Source organism: Amphiura filiformis, chromosome 1 (assembly GCF_039555335.1).
Source record: "Amphiura filiformis chromosome 1, Afil_fr2py, whole genome shotgun sequence".
NCBI classification, from domain to species: Eukaryota; Metazoa; Echinodermata; class Ophiuroidea; order Amphilepidida; family Amphiuridae; genus Amphiura; species Amphiura filiformis.
The window spans coordinates 90333209-90357636 of record NC_092628.1 but is presented as its reverse complement, the minus strand read 5'-3'; the positions used below and the strand labels follow the sequence as shown (position 1 = coordinate 90357636).

Sequence of the window (24428 nt, the reverse complement as noted above, 5' to 3'; positions counted from 1 at the left end):
CGACAGCCTCATACCACCACTACTCATAATCTGAGATCGACAGCCTCATTCCACCACTACTCATAATCTCAGATCAACAACCTCATACCACCACTACTCATAATCTCAGATCAACAGCCTCATACTACCACTACTCGTAATCTGAGATCGACAGCCTCATTCCACCACTACTCATAATCTCATATCGACAGCCTCATTCCACCACTACTCATAATCTCAGATCGATAGCCTCATACCAGCACTACTCATAATCTCAGATCAACAGCCTCATACCACCACTACTCATAATCTCAGATCAACAGCCTCATACTACCACTCATAATCTCAGATCGACAGCCTCATACCACCACTACTCATAATCTCAGATCGACAGCCTCATACTACCACTACTCATAATCTCAGATCAACAGCCTCATACCACCACTACTCATAATCTCAGATCGACAGGCTCATACCACCACTACTCGTAATCTCAGATCGACAGCCTCATTCCACCACTACTCATAATCTCATATCGACAGCCTCATTCCACCACTACTCATAATCTCAGATCGACAGCCTCATACCACCACTACTCATAATCTCAGATCAACAGCCTCGTACCAGCACTACTCATAATCTCAGATCAACAGCCTCATACCACCACTACTCATAATCTCATACTACCACTACTCGTAATCTGAGATCGACAGCCTCATTCCACCACTACTCATAATCTCATATCGACAGCCTCATTCCACCACTACTCATAATCTCAGATCGACAGCCTAGCTCATACCACCACTACTCATAATCTCAGATCGACAGCCTCATACCACCACTACTCATAATCTCAGATCAACAGCCTCATACCAGCACTACTCATAATCTCAGATCGACAGCCTCATACCAGCACTACTCATAATCTCAGATCAACAGCCTCATACCACCACTACTCATAATCTCAGATCAACAGCCTCATACTACCACTCATAATCTCAGATCGACAGCCTCATACCACCACTACTCATAATCTCAGATCGACAGCCTCATACTACCACTACTCATAATCTCAGATCAACAGCCTCATACCACCACTACTCATAATCTCAGATCGACAGGCTCATACCACCACTACTCGTAATCTCAGATCAACAGCCTCATACTACCACTACTCGTAATCTCAGATCGACAGCCTCATATCACCACTACTCATAATCTCAGATCAACAGCCTCATGCTACCACTCATAATCTCAGATCGACAGCCTCATACCACCACTACTCGTAATCTCAGATCAACAGCCTCATACTACCACTACTCGTAATCTCAGATCGACAGCCTCATACCACCACTACTCATAATCTCAGATCAACAGCCTCATACTACCACTCATAATCTCAGATCGACAGCCTCATACCACCACTACTCGTAATCTCAGATCAACAGCCTCATACTACCACTACTCGTAATCTCAGATCGACAGCCTCATACCACCACTACTCATAATCTCAGATCGACAGCCTCATACCGGCACTACTCATAATCTCAGATCGTCAGCCTCATACCACCACTACTCATAATCTCAGATCAACAGCCTCATACCACCACTACTCATAATCTCAGATCGTCAGCCTCATACCACCACTACTCATAATCTCAGATCGACAGCCTCATACCACCACTACTCATAATCTCAGATCGTCAGCCTCATACCACCACTACTCATAATCTCAGATCAACAGCCTCATACTACCACTTATAATCTCAGATCGTCAGCCTCATACCACCACTACTCGTAATCTCAGATCGACAGCCTCATACTACCACTACTCGTAATCTCAGATCGACAGCCTCATACCATCACTACTCATAATCTTAGTGAACTTTTAGGCCTGAATGTGCCGCTTTTAGATGTTATGAACGAAAAGGGGAAAGCCTCATGGTGGTTACCACATGTATTGCTCTATGGGTCGTTGTGACTGAAACACGTGTTTGCTTCCGTATTTTCTAATAAACCACAAGTGACAAAGTATAACATCAGACAAATGGTATATCATCATTTAATTTATTAACTACTGTCCCCAGTATGCAATCTTTCTTGGCATGCATATTGTTTGCATTTTCTTAAGGGATCTAAAATGAGCGTTTATTGCGTTTCGATAGTATTTTTTGTGGCACATGAGAGCACCTCAGACCTATCGAATTGTATTCTGAATACGAAGCATGTCTTTCTGATATCAAATAATTTTCATTTTTGAAAATCACAATATAATACAAATTTTATGACAAATTATAAAAATTTGATATTTTTCGAATTTTTGATATATAACAGTCCTCGAAGTAAATTATATAAATCTAATGATATATTCTTAAAGTGTATGTAGCAGGGAGGAAAAGCCGACGGTCAATTGAAAATTTTGACCTTTCATATTGAAGATATGGATTTTTTCCCAAAAGACCTCTTTTTTTTTGGTGTTTTGGGAAAAAAATCCATATCTTCAATACGAAAGGTCAAAATTTTCAATTGATCGTCGGCTTTTCAACGCACCTACATACACTTTAAGTATAAATCATCAGATTTATAAAGTTTACTTCAAGTACTGTTAAATATCAAAATATCAATTTTAATGATTTGCCATAAAATGTGTATTAAATTGCGAATTTCAAAATTCAAAATTATTTGATATCAGAATGACATTCTTTGTATTCAGAATGCAATGCGATATGTCTGATGTGCTCTAATGTCCCAAAATAAATACTGTCCAAACGTTCATACCCCAGCCCTTAATGAGTGAAGATTTTATTATTCGCTTCCTCTACCACAAAACTGCATTTTTCACAATTACCAACCGGACAGTTTCACCATGGTACAAGAGATATTTGATGAATTAAAACAGGTCCTTCCTTGTCAGATGTGAGCAATTTATACGATTGCTGTCAAAATTGTATTTATTTTCTTCACAACTGAAAAATAATGTAAGCATTAACTTTTTGACTTGTTTTACATATATTAAAGCCAAATTAATGAGGCTTCAGGTTTTAACTGTTTATAGACGCCTATGAAAATCACAATCGTATGGCAAAGCCGAATATCTTAGCTGTAGAATGGAATCAATACCAATTCATCACACTATCAGTCATTTTTACATGCATCATTTTATTGGGACAGGAAGTATAGTCGAACAAATAATACAATAATGTTTGAATAAATTTAGTGCTGTTAATTGTATTTCGAAAGGTCTATTATATTAACAAAGTCGACTTAATTGTATTTAAGGGCTCATAAGCCAAAACACCGTATTGCAAGTTAATATTGCCAAATGTGTCTCCACACGTACATGACGTAGCAACCGTTTATAAAACAGTTTAAACAAACAAACAAACAAACATAGAATCAATGCTAAAATATAAAACAATTCCCATATAAAGCTTCGGTGTCAAAGTGATAAAACTGAAATAATTAGGCTACACCTAAAACTTTAAAGGATGGGAAGAATAGCACGTTTTGGGTATTTCTTGTACCCATGCAAACAGTGTAACAAACCTGGTAACAAAGGTCTTTGAAATTAACTGATGCATGAACTTGATATTATTTTATGTTTGATTGAATTGACAAACTTGCACAAGGTCACCATCGAGTTGAAAACTTTACCATGTTTACTATTATGATAATTAGACCACAGAGAGCTATTATGCCTACTATATAGCACTGATTGTAGAGGCATGCAGACAGTATCATGTTTGATTTATGTTAGAATTAAAGAGAAACTTTTCTACCTCATTCGTTGAATCATACGAAATTATGAGCCCCCCCCTCCACCCGGGGTAAAATTTTAAAACGGCCTGCAAAATATCGCTTCCCCCTCCCTTGCACATGCCTAATTTTTGTGATCCCAATTTGCTTACCTAAAATAGTCTAGATATTATTGTGAGCGCAGCGAGCAGGAAAATTTGTATAGTTTTTGTATATGGGTTTTCGTACTGTTTTTTAGTGTTTTTAGTCTTTAGTGTTTTATATAAAAGGCGCCTCATGAATGTGTGCGAAAAATCGCTTTCCCCCTCCCCTCTCGAGTATCTCGGCTTGCAAAAAATTGGTTGCCTCCCTTTTGATTGGCCAAAAATTTCTTTCCCCCTAATTTTACCTTCCTCCATGGCTCATAATTATTGCACAGTCCCTAAAATCACGACGATCCAAAACCCAAGGAAGATGATTATTCTAAAGTTGCAGTTTGTTCCATAGCATGACCTATAGTTTTGTACGATTTGTACACAAAGCGTTCTTGAACAAGAGAACTGAGCGCCGTACTTTCCATTGAAAAGCACGTAAAAATTAGCGCCGTGCTTTTAGTGTGTGAGCCTGATATCCTCACATGGGGTATATGAGGGGAACGTGAAAAAATCAACGAGGTTAAAGGTCAAATGAGGTCACCACCTGATATTTGTGGCTCTTGAGCCACAGTAGCTCTAGTTTTACTTTTTGAACAAAATCCCATCACAACAGTTAAGTCAATTGACTGATCACCTTTACATCAACTTTACCTACAATCTAGAATGATGGTATATTCTGCCGAAAGGGCTATATTTGCTTGTATGTGTATATTTGTATGTTACCTTCCAAAACTATTAGTTGCTCATGGCTTCGTTTCCGTTTTGATGAAAAATATTGAAATTTGAAAAAGAACAATCTGAAACCATACTCAGAAGATGATTCACTAAAATTGAAATTATTGCTTTCAGAAATAGCAGAGTCTATAGCGCAATTGGTAGGTTAATGAAAGCTGGTATCGCGAAATTGGGCACCGATATGCCGATTTCCTCTATTGATTGTGTCGGAATATTTGAAGAGCTTTTAGTCATGGTTTGGATTTCTCAAATCACAATCTTTACTTTTTATTATTCAACAGACACGCTTTTTAAAATGTGGGCCACATTGTGGCTAACGTTATTATGCCTGGTCGGTCGTGGTATTGCTCTACCAGGAGGGCCACCACTTTCGGCATGTACTAGTTTGGTGCCTGGGCATCCTGCCGGTCCACAAACATCACCATCACCATATACTATAGAGATTTCACCGGCAGCCTATCTACCTGGTTCAACTGTAACAGGTAAGCAATCAATTTCCAAGCTGTAAAAAAACAATTGCACAATCGCATTTTTGTTTTAAATTAAAACAAATGCGCAACAGCATAATATTTCTTGTTTTAAATAAGTTTTGTCTACGTTACCAAAGGCACAGCATCCTGCGAATGATACTTTGGTAAAAATTGCATTGATCATTTTATAGCGAGTGTGTAGAAGGATTCAAATATTAAGATATTCAAGATATATTAATCACAATAAATCAAGCAAATTTTCAAAATATATGACTTGTAGGCTGAACTTCTGCAAACATCAAGGTGTTATTTTTCAATAATACAGACTTGACATTTAGTATGGAATATTTATTCACGAAGTGCCAAGACTATTCTGAAAAAGGTCTGCATAAACCGCACGGGTTAAATATAATATTTATTGGGATGTGTCGAAAGATGGTGTCAAATAATATTGATAGAAAATGTGCTTTCCATTAGTTTACATTATGGTGCTCATAAATGTAGTGAATTAGCCTAAAATGGCGGATTTAAGGACACTGAATTTGAGTCTCGTGTGGGGTAAAATTTCTGAATTCCTGAACATTGTTCTGATATCATCAAATCTATTGAAGTTTGAGGTGATATGTACTGAACCTAAATACAAATAAGTGTTGATCAGAACTGGAATGTACTTGTAATGTACCAATTTTGGATGTGGGAGGGGCTTTTGAAAAAAAAAAGGTTCTTAATAGTGGTACATACTCAGAAAATTTGAATGGCCCCTGAGGCCAAGTGTTGAAATTTTTTACCTTTCATATTGAAGATATACAACGTACATTTTTCCCCCAAAAGACCTAATTTGTTTTGGTGTTTTGGGGCAAAAAATCCATCTTGAACATGTTGAATCCATCTTCAATACGATACGGTCAAATGTTTCAATTGATCGTCGGCTTATCATCCCAGCTACATACACTTGAAGTACAGTTTACTTCGATGGCTGTTAAATGTCAAAAATATCAATTTTTAATCATTAGCCATAAAATGTGCATTATATCGCAAATTTCAAAAAATCAAAATGATTTGATATCAGAAGGACATTCTTCGTATTCAGAATGAAATTCGATATGTCTGATGTGCTCTCATGTTTCACAAAAATACTGTCCAATCGTTCATACCCCAGCCCTTAATCGGATATAACTTTTGGAGCTGAGCATTGGATGAAACAAGCTAAAGCTTTTCTAGTAGTCTATACATATAAAGTACAGGAAATAGTATGCTGTTTTACTGTTTTATTCTTTACCTTAAAATATATAACAATTACCGTCATTGTATAATTTGCAATAGTCTGTATGGTTTAATATTGATTCTGTCGGTCTTAGCCTAACCTATTAATCATTAATCCCCATTGTGCGGGGCCTTAGTAATAATTGCAATGCACTATGCCACTATCTACATCATAAAAAATATGATATTTTCAGAGATATGAATGTGAATAATCATTTCTACATTTTTTCACAAACACCAGTTACAATAAGCTCACCAAGTGGGCAACAATTTCAGGGGTTCTTCGTTCAAGCTCGGCGATTAAACAATGACTTTGGATCAACAGATGAGCCAATTGGACGGTTCAATGGTCAAGCTCCAGCCCAAACACAATACCTGAGTTGCGGCACGGGATCTGATGTAAGTACCATAAACAACAGGCCACTCATCCACTACGCCAAAAATTTAAAAAAGCTAGCCCAACTGTCCCTAAAATGAACATTATCGATCAACCAATACAAAGGAACAATACTGTATATCACTAGCCCTCCTAAATGATATAACAAGGAGCGTGTTTATAGTGAATATACGCCGTAGAAGTGACGTAGTTAATCGGATTAACTACCATAGCAATAGATGAATACAATTTTGACTATACCGCCCTGCACTACAACGTTCACGCGGTACCGATGCATTGAACCATAGATGTTAAAGAAAGGCTGATCACTCGCACCTGTAAGATAAGTATCTTTGAAAAGAGCGGTATTGTATTCAATTTATGTTTGCTGACATACACAGGGGATTAGTGCAATCTGCTTGTAGTGCAGGGCGGTTTATTCAAAAACTGTATTTCACTATTGCTATGGTAGTTAATCCGATTATGACGTCACTTCTACGGCGTATACCGCATTTTGAGTATACCGTATACGATAATCCTTGTATATGTACCGATACCCTTGCTGTTTATAGACGAATCCAACGAGCCAAGTCATGGTCAGGATTTGGTCGGACATCTTTGGGTAGCCGCTAGCACCAACCTGGTGTTTTGAGCGTCTAATTGTGCAAATAAAAGCCGCCTAACACCTAGAGAAGGACGAGGAGGGTTAATAGAATAATATATATAATAGAGATAATTCCGCAGGTAATCCCATCGCATCTATTCATACATAGTCATTTTGTTCACAAGTACATCAATTCATAGATACCGCGTGTAGTTAATCCGATTATTATGTATTAAGGTGTAAAACGGGTGATGGAATGCAGTTTAAAATTTCCGCCAAGGCCGAATCATTTCACATTTTGAGTGCATTGTAGCCGACGGCTACCCAACTAAAGGCTGCTAGTCAGGTGTAGGAATGCGTGAATTTAGATTTGTCTATAGACGAATCCAACGAGGGAAGTCATGGGCAGGATTTGGTCGGCCATCTTTGGTTTCCCGCTAGCACCAACCTGGGGTTTTGAGCGCCCGATTGTGCAAATAAAAGCCGCCTAACACCTGGAGAAGATGCAAAGACGAGGAGGGTTAATAGAATAATATATACAATAGAGGTAATCCTGTCGCATCTATTCATACATAGCCCTTTTGTTCATCCATTTGTACATCTATGAATAGATGCGACGGGATTACCTGCGGAATTATCCAGCGCACTGAATGGTCTATTGTTCTATTGTGTCCGATTTGAGCGCTGACATATTGGAAAATGTTGCCAATCAATATTCATGAGAGTGTACATTCAACGTCCAATTTTCGAAATTGGGTGACTTGTGCTTGGCAGGTGTAAAATACATCTGACTGGGCGTTTTAAATACGTAACGCATAAAGGCATTGACATCATCGAATGGCTGCCTATAGTGCTGTTAGTGTTAGGCCTTTGTGGGGGGCTGTGTTTAGTTTCTATAATAATTATTATAAGGCCTACATTTATTTGTTATTCCTTTCTTTTCCTTTCTCTGTACTTATTCTTTCCTTGCTAAAGTATCACTCCCTCTTCTTATCTCCCTTCCCTTCTCCATCCCCTCATACTTTTTGTCCCTCTTTCTCTCTTCCTCCAGCCCCATCTCATTCTTCATGTCCCCTCCTCCACCTCTTCCTCCCTCATCCCCTCCCAAGACCTCTCACAAAAGAGCTGCCCCCCTTCAGTACGCCACTGTTTATGACATTCTCCTTCTTAAGATAAAATAAAATGTCAATTTGTGAAACAACTTTAATATAGGCCTATACCGGTATACTTATTATATGTTACATGTAGGCCTATACGTAGCTATTACCATTATACAGTAATAGACATGCAGACATGGCAGCCTTGATATGTAATCATTCAGCAAGCGCATTCAATTTATTTAAATGAAGCACCTACAGTCAGTGGGGTGACAACGAACTGCATCAGCGGCTAATGTGTGCCTTTTGAGCTTACGGCTACTCAATTACACCCTTGAGTGGTATAACAACAAAAGGTACTTTTCGTTATAGTAAGCGCTTTCACGCGACTTTCGTTTGATCACTTATTGACAGTAGTCTGCTAGGTAAAGCGTTAATACACTGTCTGGTCAGCTTACCGATTTAATGGTGGAAGCCCTTTGTCCCAAACAAAAGGTACCTTTCGATGAATAGCTTCTCAGGTTTCAAATCGGCACAAGTGTACAATGCGTTACATAATCTATTGCCTCTCCATTCTTAATAGCTCCATGGAATTATCTCTGTTGTATTATTCTATTAACCCTCCTGGACCTTATCTAGGTGTAAGGCGGCTTTTATTTGCACAACTGTTGGAACTGTATTGTGTTGTAAACTTAAATCATTCCTTTGTCTACCTGTGTTTTCGCGGAAGGTGTAAAACGGGTGATGGAATGCAGTTTAAAATTTCCCTCAAGGCCGAATTATTTCACATTTTGGATGCATTGCAGCCGATGGGGACCAACTAAAGGCTGCTAGTCAGGTGTAGGAATGCGTGTATTTGGATTCGTCTATAGTGTGCCACCGTTTAACCGCACAAATTATATACCAACTAACATTATCGTACATTTGCAATGACCCCGAGGTCACACACGGGGAATGTGTAAATATTGTGGCGCGAGCTATAAACAGCCCATTCAACAATATTATGATCATAGCGGTGAACATGTAGCTTCTGTATTGATAACTCTTGGGGGCGAGAATCGTTCCGAATGTCCTGCGCGCATCCTACGCATCATGAAGAAGCTCCTACTTCCGGTAATACGGCACACAATTTATACCGGTGTGTTTATAGTGCAAATATCTCGCGACAATATCCTTCGGTTGAGAAGGATATCGTACCGTACAACATATACTGCTAGTGTTTATAGTGGGCAAGTATCCAGATAATTTCTGACCGGATAAAATTATACATGATGCACTCATGGTCCATGGCAAGCCCGATTCGACCTTTGTGGCATTAAACCCAGTTAACAGGAAATTAATCCAGTAAATCGATTCAGTAAAGCAAATAAGCTCATGCATTCGATCACTAACGGCAACCAGCTTCGGTCGATACCCAGTGTGGTCGATACCCCAGCTGCAGCGTGTGTAAACTCTAATTTGCATAGAGGCTGTACGTGAAATTATTGATTGGCTCCAAACAAAGGATTTGAACCGGTGCACGTAATCATGGCGCAGAATGGTTTCAATGAAATATTTTTGTGTCAAAACTGAAGCATCCTATGTATAAAAGAATATATGAATATTCACTGCACATCATATAACGATTCGTGATACCCAATTGTGGCACATTTGATGTCGTTTATTAAGGAGGCAGAGAATTTTATTTCAATTTTAAATACGCCAAAATATTTTTTTTCAATTAGTGGGAATGAAGATAGAAAATGTACAAATTACTGAAAGATTACTGTTTCGTTTCTATGGTAATCTAATTTTTTTTTTTTGAAATAAACTTTGGGGTCTAATGTGGATTTTTTGTAAATATAAATGATAAAAACATCGAACGTGTGTACAAGAAAAATGGTAGGCTCCATATACTGACACACGAGTATATACGAGTAGCACGTGCAGTCCGGCGAGTCAAAATCGATATGTATTGTGCATGTATAGCGGTCCATTTATTGTCGGATTTCTGTATGTAGTATACACAGTTGCAGTTATCAACAATTGTGCGCTATTAATAAACACTAGGCGGTACGTATTCTGTCTTTGTTTGTCACGTGGTAGGCCTATGTTGAAGTTGCGATTATATGTTCAAATAAGTTTCAAGATAGATACCAACAAGTCAGGTAGCCGAGCGGTCTAACCCGTTAGGCGCGGCCGTTAGGCTCACACAGTGTCCATGATAGCGGCGCGGCGTGAGTTCGAGCCCCACCTCTGCCGAACTTAATATTTTACTTTTTTTAAATTTCATATTAGTATTATAATTTCTATCCGGTCAGAAATTATCCGGATACTTGCCTACTAAAAACACTAGCAGTATATGTATGTACGGTACATCGATATCCTTCTCAACCAAAGGACATTTTCGCGAGATATTTGCACTATAAACACACCGGTATAAATTTTGCGCGGTATTACCGGAAGTAGGAGCTTCTTCATGATGCGAAGAATGCCTGCAGGACATTCGGAACGACCCCCCCCCTCCGAGTTATCAAAACAGAAGCTACATGTTCGCCGCCATGAACATACTGTTAAAATTTGCTGTTTATAGCTCGCAGCATAATATTTACACATTCCCCGTGTGACCTCGGGGTCATTGCAAATGTACGATAATGTTAGTTGGTATATAATTTGTGCGGAGCCATGGTTCAGCTTTGGTGCGGTAACCGCTCTAGTTAATGGATTAAAGTCAAAATATATTTATTTTGAAACTTAAACTAGATTAAAGCAGCATTGTGTAACAACGCTGGATTTTGTAAAAAACACCATTGAAATTGTTTCCAAAACAACAGGAAACAAAAGGAAATAGTTCCTTTGTTTGGCTACATCTCAAAATCAATATTTCCGAGTTACATAAGCATGATGCTATTCACAACACTATATACATTTGTACTAATCGTGTTTGGCCACCCGTCCCTATATCTTTGTACAGAGGTTTAGCACACTAAAATATTAATACTAAATACTATTTAAAAGATGAAGTTGTAAATTAATCTCTTTTAAAAATACCAGGTTTGATTTGAAAGAAATCTCTTTACCAAGACAAGATGTACATGAAATACAATGTATGATTATACTAACATTTTTTCTCAATAATTTTTCGCTTAAGAATGCATGGGCTCATAGGAGTTCTAACAACAAAGCGTCACTCTCAACAACATGGATAGCACCGTCGACAAACGTAGGACCACTAAGGTTCAGGTAAGCATTCAATATGCTCAGGTCTTATATTGTACATTTGGTTGTATAAATATTATCTATTCATTACAAATTCAAAGTTGATGCAAACAAACGTCTGAAGGTCTTATGTCTGCTCATTAGAAACACTGAATCGAAAATAGACAGCCACTTCGTTTTATAGAAATGATTTCATCAAGGTATATATCACTCATAGAAATGACTCACTTGCCTTGTTATTACAACCTATTTAAATAATTGAATATATGAATACAAAACCCACCCAAGTCCATAGTGTGGCCAAATTGAGTTAAGCATGGGAATTTGTTGCTATGCATAGGCTTGTCATATGTATGAAAAAACAACTCAAATTCATCCACTGTGTCTATTGAGCATGTGAAAAATAGCATGTATGAAAGAATAACCCAAGTCCATGATTTGAGTCTTGTAGCACTGAAATCCAGTATGTATAAAAGTCCGCTTGAAACACATTCATTGCTGGAGGGTGACTTTTGAAAAAGAAATGGGTTTAATAAAGGAAAGTGTGTTTTATATTACATGGCAGAATGCTTACCAACATTATACATACCTGTGTGCTTTATTTTGTATTATCTTACTAGTGGTAATCTCATTCAAACATTGTTGTCTTTGTATATGATTCAAAAACCACCCAAGTCCAAAATTTAAAATGAACCCCACGAAGTCCCTGAAATGCTAATCGTCATACTTAATACAGTTTAACCCACTCATTTGCACGTAAAACTTACCATATTGACCAGGTAAATATAACTGAAGGAATTAAAATGATACACAGGTTTTTCTCTCAAAATCACTACCCATGGACTTGGGTGGGTTTTGTATTCATGTATTCAATTGATAACAACTTAAAAAACACCCTCTTGCTGATATTATTAACCTTGTCAAGTAATAAAGACTTTAATATGAAAATAGTTCATGAAACTTGAACATTTTTATACACAGCTTTCGGCTGAAACACTAGCATGCTATGTTAGCACATGTATGAAAATTACAAAGGCACCAAAATTTGAATTTTGATGATTTTTGCGATCGTCAGGATGAGGAAATCACTGAATGGGCCTTTAATTTACGGTCGTCAAACTCTTCTGTCAATTAGAGTGAACTTATCTTCACCTGGATGCAGAGCTGGGGTTGAAGCAAAAAAACCTTACCACTGTCATGATGCTATCATTCTAGGCCCTACTTCACGTAAAACGAACGACAGGTGTGTGCGTACATGTAACAGTGACAATCTGATTACAGTCCCATTGCAGCCAGCTACCGATGGTCATGCCCCCTCAAGTTAAGTTTGGGGGCATGGAAAGCTTGATCAGTGAAGCGAAGTGCAAAACAGCCTCTCGATGCGAGTACTCGTTAACAAATGATAAACGCTCATCGTGTCGTACAAATCCTACACCTAATGACCCGGGTTTTTTTTTCAGTAGCCTACACTGAATGACCCTTTTTGAATAATTAGTCCTCAAAATTGAAAATTTAAAGTTTTGTCTATTTTGTACTGTAAAGCCTGGTAAAAAGGTATTTTTGATTGTTCATGATGTGAAATTGTGGGCGCTCCCATACACTCCCATCCCATTTTTGACATTGCCAACACAGAATGATCCCCTTTTTCTGAACATTTCTACACTGATAGACCCCTACTTTCGTACGCTGGTGGGCACAGGTACGTCACGTTAATATTCGAGTGCCCCCCCGGCGTGCAATAGCTGACGTCAGGAACGCACTGCTTGAGTATACAATGTTATAAGTATCATTATTATAAACACAATGGCGGTGGTCATGGTGGTACCTGTGTCATTCTGCACAAGGGTTTCGAAGTGCAGATAAATACAACTCTTGTGTATAATTCCTTTTAGTACATGGGCCTGACAGTGTCATCTTTTTGTGCGTCGTCATCTCCAGTTCGACGCTTTATTGTGTAAAGACACCCTATTTAAAGAAAATAGGATAACAAACAATTATGTTCTCCAATTTCTACTCACTACTTGAATGTGTTAATAACAATCCAGGATGTGCTGTTCTAGCAGGAGATTTTAATGCATACTGCAGTTACTGTCCGTTTTCCTATACACAATACACAGTGCTCTTTCCCATTGACGCGTGACCTTTACAAATAGCCCTACGTTAAAAGTATGGGGATATGACTAGTTAACGTCGCTGTGTGAAAAATAACCGGCCAATATTAAAAGTACTTTTCTAAAGTTCTAGAAAATATAGTTTTTAACATGTCCTAAATTTTAACTAATTTAGAGTTTGGAAATATTCGTACTTTGGTGTTTTAGTTAATGTTATAGGTAATAGTACATTGCCTAGTTCACGTCGCTGTGTGAAAAATAACCGGCCAATATTAAAAGTACTCTTCTAAAATTCTAGACAATATAGTTTTGTAACATGTCCTAAATTTTTAGCTAATTTAGGTGTTTGGAGAGGGTCGTACTTTTGTGTTTTTAGGAAGGACATGTAAACGACAGATAACACCAAAAATATGAAGAAATTATTTCCAAACCGTGTTAAGTCAACAATCATTATGTTGCTCATTTTCAAGAATGCTGGTTTACAAAAAGCACGCCATTGTCTGATTTCGTGAACAAAGCCACACATACCATTGTTTCCTTTCGTTTCCTTTATAATCGGTTACCCAACTGAAGCTATGAATACCAGCTTTATTGCGATATCGCACATGAAAACAGACACTTGTCCACAACCAGAGAAGATCCGATTTAATCAGTTGAGCTGTTTCAATGAGTGTTATCTTGGTTTAATAGCTTTTAATGGGGTTAAGTCCTGCAAAGGTCGAGATGAATTCTACTGTAGACATGACTGCATCATGGTTCACAGAGACGATACTAAGGATAGCGATACTACGATCATGTGTAGTATCTTGAAGCTGAATGGTCTTGAGTAGCATTTAGATGCAAGCAAAGCTTGTTTTCAAGAAGAGACTGGCGACCAGGAATGGTTTGATAACCACTGCAAACGAGCAGCAATCAAGAAGCGCCGCTTATTCAGGAAGCTTAAAAAAGAACAACAGCAAGGAAAATAAGGACAAATATACAAGAAAGAAGTACAATCATGCAGAAAAGGTAGCCAGAAGGAGCTATTACAACAAGTTGAGGAAAGAACTCTCAGATGGCAGCCTCAGCAACATGCAAGAAATGGTGGAAAACTGTTAATACCCTGTCTGGTAAGTCCATCAGAGTTGATATACCAGTGCTGAAGGATGGGCGTCAAGTATATTACATCAAAAGACAAAGCTGACAAATTTTGTCAAACTTTTGCCGCTAAATGTCAGCTTGCCAGCGCAGAAGAATCTGCTCGTGAAATTTCAGAAATAGCCTTCGATGTCAAAGATGTTAGGAAGCTTCTCAGGAATCTGCTTCTCCAAGCATTTTCTTCTTCAAGACAGTTTGCCCAAGTCAATGGATGACTCCATCTGTCATCCCTATTAACAAGAGAGATTCGAAGTGTAATCCATCCATGTACCGCCCATTTCTCTGCTCTGCATCATCAGCAAGGTCATGGAGGCTGTTGCACAGATTCAACTGCCTTGGGAGCCAACTAATATCAGATAGACAGTGGATTTAGGCCACACTACTAACATCCTTACCAGTCATCGCTCAATCTGCGTACCGTCCCCACCGCAGCACTGAGACTGCCCTTTTGAGAATTCAGAACGATATCCTTCGTGCAATTGACAACCATAGTGAGGCAGTGCTCATCTTTCTGGATTTGAGCGCTGCTTTCGACAAGATCAACCATCATGTTCTCCTACAAAGACTCGAGCTTCGCTACGGTATTTCTGGCATTGCATTAAAATGGTTTACCTCATTCCTTGAACATCGCTTCCAATCCGTCACCGTTGGATACTCCAAATCAAGATATCACAAGCTTGTTTGGGGAATGCGGTGCACCTCCTTCTACATTCTATCATTGTGTCTATACCGGCCCCCTGAGCGAAATTATCACGAAACACAATCTCATGCACGTTATACAATAAGGTTGAATAAGACCAAATTTCTAAGGTTGAATAAGACCAAATTTCTTGGAGTGACAATTGATGAGAATTTAACTTGGAAATTTCATATTACCAACATCTCAAAGAATATATCTAGAGGTGTTGGTGTAATAAACCAACTGAAACATTTTGTCCCCGAGCGAATAATGTATTCACTATATTGTACTTTAATACTTCCTTACATAAACTATGGTATCTTAGCATGGGGAAATACTTGTCAAAAATATTTGGAAAAGATTTTCAAACTTCAAAAAAAGCCCTTAGAATGATATCGAATAGTCACTTTTAAGTCACTCAGCCCCTATTTTCAAGAATTACAATTTGCTTAATGTTTATGATAGTTATGATCTCGAACTAAGCACTTTTATGTACAAGTATAATACCAATCAGTTACCAAAGGCCTTCAATAGTTATTTTGTTGAGCAGAGGAATCACCTCAGGTATCACACAAGAAACGCTGAAGATTACAAGATCTGTCTTACAAAAACAGAGTTTGCTAACAAAACAATAAGAACCGCCGGGCCAAGAAAATGGCATTCGATTGACAGATGCGCCAAAACGGCTACATCAGTAAAACTCTTTAGATCCCAAATTAAAACAAACCTTATAGAAATGTCAGCTTTCTTGTGCGATATACGTACGTGAGCAAATGTTATGAAATCCTAATTTATATTCTGCATGTTCTTTATTCATCATTTTTTTCCTGCTTAGTTCGTTCTACATGAATGTATGAAAGAGGGTGGGGTGTTTGTATGTATGTAATTGTATTTTATTAGACAAATTAAGAAACTTAGGCTAAGGTTAAGGGGTGCTTGTTCAGGCCTTTTTGGCCTTCTGAGCATCTCCTCATTCAAATGTGTTGTTTTTGCTGTTATTGTATTGTTGTATTTTGAATGAAATAAAGATTGATTGATTGATTGATTGATTATACATGTTATATACGCTGACGACACCCAAATTTACATCCTCTTTAAGTCATAAGAAAGGGAGTCGGTAAATCATCTTCTTGAGGCCTTACTTCAAAGCTTGGGCCATTTACAACAAGCTCCAATTCAACAATGAGAAGACCGAGATATTACACCTCAGCTCCCGTTTTATTGGCACTGAAATATTCCTTCAGTTAAAATTGGTGACTCTCATATCACCCCAGATGATATCACCCCAAGCCCTGAAGCTCACAATTTGGGAGTTATCTTGGATACTCATTTTAAACTGAAATCTCACATCTAATCAGCAATATAATTATGTCGCGCTTGGCTTAATATACAAACTTGGGCAATCAGGAAATATCTGGACAATAATACCACAGAACGTTTAATCCATGCCTTCACCACTATGCGCTTGGACTCAGGCAACAGTCTCCTTTTTGCTTTGCCGGAATGTGTCCTTCAGAAACTCCAAAGACTCAAAAACGCTGCTGCTCGCCTGGTCACTTGCATCAAACGCAATGAACATATAACTCCCATCCTTAAACAACTGAACTGCACTAGTTCGCAATTTCCCATCGCATTAGGTACACCGTTCTCCTGCTGGTATACAAAACTCTCATTGGACATGCACCCATTTAGCTGATCTTATTGCACGTTACAAGCCTTCTTGCACGCTCGGTCTTCATCGCACAATCTTCTCCAATTCCCGTCTCCACCTCCACGAACCATCTTCATTGGACATAGAGCATTTTCAGTGTATGGCCCAATGCTTTGGAACATTCTGCCACTGGAGGTTAGGAGCGTTGCAGAATTCTAGCCGTTTCTTTTCAATGCTCATTTTGACTAATTTGTTTATATTATTGTTCTCTGATGCAAAAAAATCACCAAAAAAAAATGACATGTTTACCCATAAATTAAATGTATTGAATTATGCGATGATTTTGTTCGCATATTTTAAATATGCTTGTGACATGTCGTCTGCACACCAAGTTTCTATTCCATTTAGTTTTCAAGAAATAGCTAGTTAAAATATGCCATTTTTAGGTAAAAAACAATAAAAATCCTTAAATAGCGTGACCATTGCCATGGAAACGGAATAGAATGCGCGGGATACAAATTTGGTAACATGGCAGAAAAGATTTTCCAGACTCTTTTGAACATTTTGTATACTAATGCGCCTGTAGCTGTAATGGCCCTTTAGCTATGTGGGCGCTTATTGGGGTATGTGGGCGCTCATTGGGGTATGGGCGCTTATTGGGGTATGTGCGCTTATTGAGGTATGGGCGCTTATTGGGGTATGGGTGCTTATTGGGGTATGTGGGCGCTTATTGGGGTATGTGGGCGCTTATTAGGGTATGGGCACTTATTGGGGTATGGGCGCTTATTGGGGTATGGGTGCTTATAAAAAATCATTTTCAGCAAGTTTGGGCCCGATCGGACAAAGTTCGAAATTTAAAAATCATTTGCAGCAATGCATTCTGGGTAGACATTACAGTGCATTTCAAATTGGGCAGCTGGCCAAAAGCTGAATGAAACATGTCCAGAGTTGCCCATTACACATCTTTTTATCCATTTGCTATTTACTATCCACTTAGGGTATTTTTCCATCTAGATGACCTTTGACCTCGAGGGGGCCCTTCGAAAACCACCCCATAAACGTGGAATGCCTGATATCTATCTATATCCGAAATATCTGATCGATGCGTGGAAGCGCGGCGAAACGCATAGCCGGACAGCCGGATAGTTCGTTTGGATTGCGATCCAAGACGCCCACTATCGCAAGCGCATGGGAGCGCGTGGCACTTGCGCCGCGTCACGGGAACGGTAAATGCTGCACGCCTGTGATACTGGCGTCGCGTAAAATGGATGGATGGCCCCCAGCTATGACGCCAGTGAGGTGTAGGAATGTGTCAAGTCGGATTCGTGTATAGCAACATGATGCACTTATAACAACAGATCCTTTTGATAATTGAATACATGAATACAAAACCCACCCAAGTCCATGGGAAGTGATTTTGAGAGAAAACCCTGTGTATCATTTTAATTCCTAAAGTTAGATTTACCTGGTCAATATGGTAAGTTGTACGTGCAAATGAGTGGATTAAACTGTATAAAGTATGACGATTAGCATTTCAGGGACTTTGTAGGGTTCATTTTAAATTTTGGACTTGGGTGGTTTTTGAATCATATACAAAGACAACAACGTTGGAATGAGATTACCACTAGTAAGATAATACAAAATAAAGCACACAGGTATGTATAATGTTGATAAGCATTCTGCCATGTAATATAAACCACACACGTTCCTTTATTAAACTCGGTTTTTTTTTCAAAAGTCACTCTCCAACAATGAATGTGTTACAAGTGGACTTTTATACATACTGGATTTCAATCAATGTGTTACAAGACTCAAATCACGGAATTGGGTAGTTCTTTCATACATGCTATTTCTCACATGCTCAATAGACGCGGATGATGAATTTGAGTTGTTCTGCCATACATATGACAGGCCTATGTATAGCAACAATTTCCCATGCTTAACTCAATTTGGCCAACGTATGGACTTGGGTGGGTTTTGTATTCATATATTCAATTGTTACCCTCGTTTTGTTTGAATTCTCTTGAGAGTCGAATCTAAGTAGACAGTGACAGATTTTTATAATTAATTCTTAATTCATATCTCTTTATCGTTATATCTTATCGTTATCTTCATGGGTTTTTTAACATGTTTCAGAATGACAATTGTTCAGGGCCCTTACACCGTATATTGGACAGACGTATATTCATCGCAGCTAGCGTCAGGTAAGCTTGGCTTTATGGCCATGTGTTTTGAACTCGCCACCCTTAGCGTTACATCACAATATTATGAATTTTTACACCAATCAAGTTTCAAATTAGAATATCTCCACAACTATCATCCCTAAACTAGCAAAAGTATACATTTTTGGAAAGCTAAAGGCAAAAGCAATTTAAATATACACATTCAACTCATTGTACAGGGTGACCTTGAAGTTATACAGGGTGGAATAAAAAAAAATCCAAATAAAAAATGGGTCACTTAATGCATTGCTTATTACTAACTTGCAGTTATAAACTGAAAGTAAATAACATTGATTTGGTTAGATGTTAGGGGGAGCCTACTGACTTTGGAAGAAAAAAACTCACAGCTGTTTGGTAATCTCGGAATACAGGGTGTCCCAAAATTTCCTCATCAAATTTCCTCTCAGAAAATGATAGGATAAGTAATTAAAAATTTAGGGCAACTTTTAGATTTTGAAGACATCCGCATTGCTTACTACAGTGTTTAATATGAAAACAGGTAGTTTTGCACATACAAGTTTGCATTTCATAGACTAAACCAATCATAAAGAGTTCAAAATGATTAAAAACAATTAGCAGAATAAAAAATCTTTCAAAAGAGCTCTTAACCATGTCTGTAGCCCATATGGATGCAAAGATATGATCAGTTGATTCAACACGCACACACAAAATCTTTATTTCCCATAGACTTTACACATACCGCCACCGCCTCATCCGCCACCGCCAAATCCCCCACCTCTGTCATTCTGAACTCAAACAACTCTAATTCCACTATCTTAGCTGATAAACAAGCTTTGGAGGTCTGTTAGGGCACACATTTAGCTACAACATGACACCAAACACACTTCAATACCTTTTGTTTAAGCAGAGATATAACAATTTGAACGAGTCTCGATTTGGAAAAACGTAACAAAACCACCATTTTTGGGTGGCGAGTTCAAAACGCGTGGCCTTATGTTGGTTTCATACTGTTATGTCGCTTGCCGAACGGACATAATTAAGGAAGAATACTTTGATTAAGGCTTGTCACTGGCTGCCACTTGCCGCAGCGGCAAGCGGTATGAGAGTAGAGACATTGCGACTTTCCAAACGCAGCACGTAGCACGTACGTTTTCGCGTACGTTTTCGCGTACGTTAATACGGTGTTAAATATTGCTAGTCTCAGTTTGAACTGGATTTTGCTCATTCGTCACGAAGGAGAACAAATGAGCTGAAATAAAGACTATACTATTTGATCAAATCTCAACAGCTTCTAACCTAGGTCGATAGTGGGCATAGTAATTGAAAAAATAACAGTGAGCTGAGCCTCTGCTTAAATTCAAACAGACTGCTTTTGATTTTGATTAAAGATCACTACAATTGTTTTTGTGCTCCCCAAATATTATAGTTGCAAAACATACATACATACATACATCATGACTTTAGTTTCAAAATGAGAATTTTTCGTCCTGAAAATTGGGCGCGTTGCATGGACTTAGACATGAGGTAAAATCAGCATATTTCACGTAGCATCTGCGTTTGTATTCTACGTTGGAATCCAAAATGGGAAATCGCAATGTAATTTTCTTAACGCAAAGTATCACACACATTTCAATGGGCAATCTCTGCGTGTGAATATTGCGTTTAAATTTAGTCCATTTTTAACACATCGCTGTACCTTTATTACAATGATTTGTTACAAACAAAAAGGATCATAATAATAATTAGACTTTCCTTCATATGTTCATTATCTTTGACTGTCTTTAATATATTGTGAAATGGACCAATTTTGTGCATTTTCAACGATGTATCTACAGGGTGTATCAAAATGATTGGTACCCATCAAATGTAATGTTTATTGAAAAGTCTGCCTCTTCCAAATACAACATTGGATACTCTTTAAATGTCCAGAATGTATAGTTTATGACTTGTTTTACAATTCATCTACAAATGATTTGGATCTGATTTTGAATTTTGATGTGCCAGGCTCATCGATTATCAATAAAGACTGACGGGTACCAAACATTTTGATACAGCTTGTACGTCGATTTCGCACGTGGAATATCTTCAAAAATAGCTAAATACGTGACCTCGCTTCGATACAGGAGAGTGGTTTTGAATAGATCAACGTACGTACGATGTCTACGTTTGGAAATCGCAATGTCTCTAGTTAATGTCTGCATAAACCGCATGGGCTAAATATTAATCAGGGTGTGTCGGGTGTAAAATAATTGTTTGATAGAAAATGTGCTTTCCAAGAGTTTACATTTAATATAACGTAGCAAATTAGCCTAAAACTGAGGATTTAAGGAGACTGAATTTGAGTTTTGTGGGGGTAAAATTTCTGAATTTGAGCAACATTATTCTGATATTATCAAATATATTGATGTTTGGGGTGATATTAACTGAACCTAAAATAGTACTAATAAGTGTTCGTCAGAACTGAAATGCACTTGTAATCTATCAGTTTTAAAAGTGAAAGGAGCTTTACAAAATATGACTCTGAAAAGTGGTACGCACTCAGAAAGTTTGAATGGCCGGTGACCAAATGTTAACTTATAAACTTACTGTACACATTAGCCCGTGCGGTTTATGCAGACCCCGTCTAGGCCAGTCTTGGAATTTTGTGAAAAAATATGCCATACTTCATGTCAAGTCTGTACTTAATAAATATCTACCAAAAAGTAATTCCCGCCCCTTTATTACGAGGCAAAACTTAAAATATGTGCATCAAATTAAAAAACTGAAATAGCAAAAAAAAAAACACAAAAAAAACCAACAAGTTAATTGTGCAAATTTTGAAACCTCCTTTGCCTTCATCCCGGCTTTGATAGCTCAACATTTGTAGCCATGGTGACTCGTTGAATGAAAAAGATGCATTTTAAAAAGTTGCACTAAAAAGCTACTCAAGTCAGTGTACCAGGCACTCTAGCAACAAAAGCAACATTCTCAATGGGTTTCGGTGTAACAAAGGGTCACCATGGCAACTAATTTTGGGCTATTAAAGGAGTATTTCGTGATCCGAGCATTCCCTTTTTATGACATTTTTCAGTAGATATCCACGAAAAAAGCTTATTTCCAAAATTTAAGTTGATTTAAGTATACCAGAACGAAATTCAAATTTCACGATATTTTTGCAAAACGAATTAATCTGCAAGAAATTTTTTGTACATAAACATTATGTAGCCAGAGGTTTCCAGTGATATAAAAATCTCAACTTTTTTTTGAGAAAAGTGGGGGATGATGCTGTGCATCACGAAATGCCCTTTTAAGACAAATGAGCATCAAAATTTGCAAAACAAAACTGGGTTTCCTTTTGCTATTTCAGTTTTAAAATTTGATGCATAGATGTTGAGTTATTATCTCATAATAAAGGGGTGGGTGATTACTTTTTGGTAGATGTTTATTATTAGGCTTCTTTAAGCTATAAGAAGAATTCACAGAGTGTGCTAAGTAAAAAGAATAATACACTATACGTTTAAATATCTATAAAAGGTATATGTAAAGCAATGATAATCATCAGTAAGGTTTCGTGTTTTATGTTTTTATCAACAGCTCCAATTGTCCAGTGTCCATCCTTGACATACAGTAGTTTCTCAAGTGGAATAGTTCTTCCTGCCCCTGTATATGCCGGCTTTAGCGGAGCAGTTACGTTTACCTACACACAATCAACTAGTAACAACCAACTAACACTGAACGGTGCCGATCTACCCTACCATACGATAACAAACGTTGACAGTAATGCGCAATTTCTTACTGTGACGGCAACTGACGGAACCAACACAAGGACGTGTCAAGTACAAGTCAATGCATTTGCAGGTAATTTTCCTTGATATTGATATTGGCAAAGCAAAGTGTCTTATCCACCAATTACTCGGCATCAAGTGCCATATTGAATTGACTAATATTTTCACTTCACATGGAATATTTACAAAAAACAAAAAAAGTATATATATGGTTGGGTTAAAGGAAGGTGACCGGATATATTTGGAAAATCAAATTCTTTAAAACTGTATGTATAACATAAACTGTTGTCCCTTTCAAGCATTCATGCAAAAAGATCATGTAAATGTTTCTTGTAAATACGACTAATTCTTCATGGAATTAATGACATTTAATACAACATAAAACTGGTAGTCTGAGTGTTTTTATTAATGATAATCATAATGATCATGTAATAAATTGATATCAAATGAAAGATCCTATTTTTCTCATTCACATACTGAAATTAGGAGTTCCAAATCGGTGTATTTCCGAAGATATCATCAAACAACTGCTGAATTAGTCAAAATTGCGGTATACCACATTTGCCTAATTTCAATATGTTAATGAAAAACATATGAGCTTTCACCTAATACCAAAATCTGCATTTTGATAGGGTAAAGTTGGGGATGAGGCTGTCAATAATTGCGCTAATTCTTCACTAAATGTTATTTACAAATGAATGTCTAAAATGCTCATAGTCTTATTAAGAACATTTCTAACTGAATCGAAAAGGCAGTTTTGATTAATACCCTAGCTGTAATTGTAATTGTTTGTATAATATATGACCACCAAACTGATTTTATTTTTCACGAATTATTATTTCAGCGACCGGAACTATTCCTACAGTTGCCTGCCCTGGCAACGTGTTTGTAGATGCGCAAGAAAGCAATTTTATAACGCTGACGGGTACTCGTTTGCCAGCAGCTACAGCAGCTACAACATCTTCCTTCGATACCCGCATTCCGGTTAACTATCTAACCAGTCCAGTAGTAAACCTAACCCCGGGTAGTCCAACCCCGGCCAGTACTGATTTCTTATCTGGTACATTCAACTTGGGAACCAATTACATTTTTGCTTATGCAAATTTAGGCAACGGGTTTATTAATGCATGCTTCTACACGGTTACTGGTAAGTGTAATGTTCCCTGTTGGTTGATCAAATTATGGTATCGTTTCTCAAAAGTCCTCTTTTCTCGAATATATCACTGAAGGGCACGCTAAATCATGAAATCAGAGTTTAGTGCAATGTGTCTGATCACCCACAGTCATTAGC

The 24428-nt window shown here is 37.8% G+C and overlaps 1 protein-coding gene across 1 annotated transcript in view; it reads left to right on the top strand.

Moving 5' to 3' along the window:
* Positions 1-4899: 4899 nt before the first annotated feature.
* The window catches only part of LOC140168659 (uncharacterized), a 60249-nt gene continuing 40720 nt past the window's right edge, over positions 4900-24428 (top strand). The window contains exons 1-6 of the mRNA XM_072192076.1: positions 4900-5086; positions 6579-6736; positions 11545-11636; positions 19327-19394; positions 22947-23210; positions 23982-24284. Coding sequence (XP_072048177.1) covers positions 4900-5086; positions 6579-6736; positions 11545-11636; positions 19327-19394; positions 22947-23210; positions 23982-24284 — 1072 coding nt within the window. The remainder of the gene's footprint in view (positions 5087-6578; positions 6737-11544; positions 11637-19326; positions 19395-22946; positions 23211-23981; positions 24285-24428) is intronic.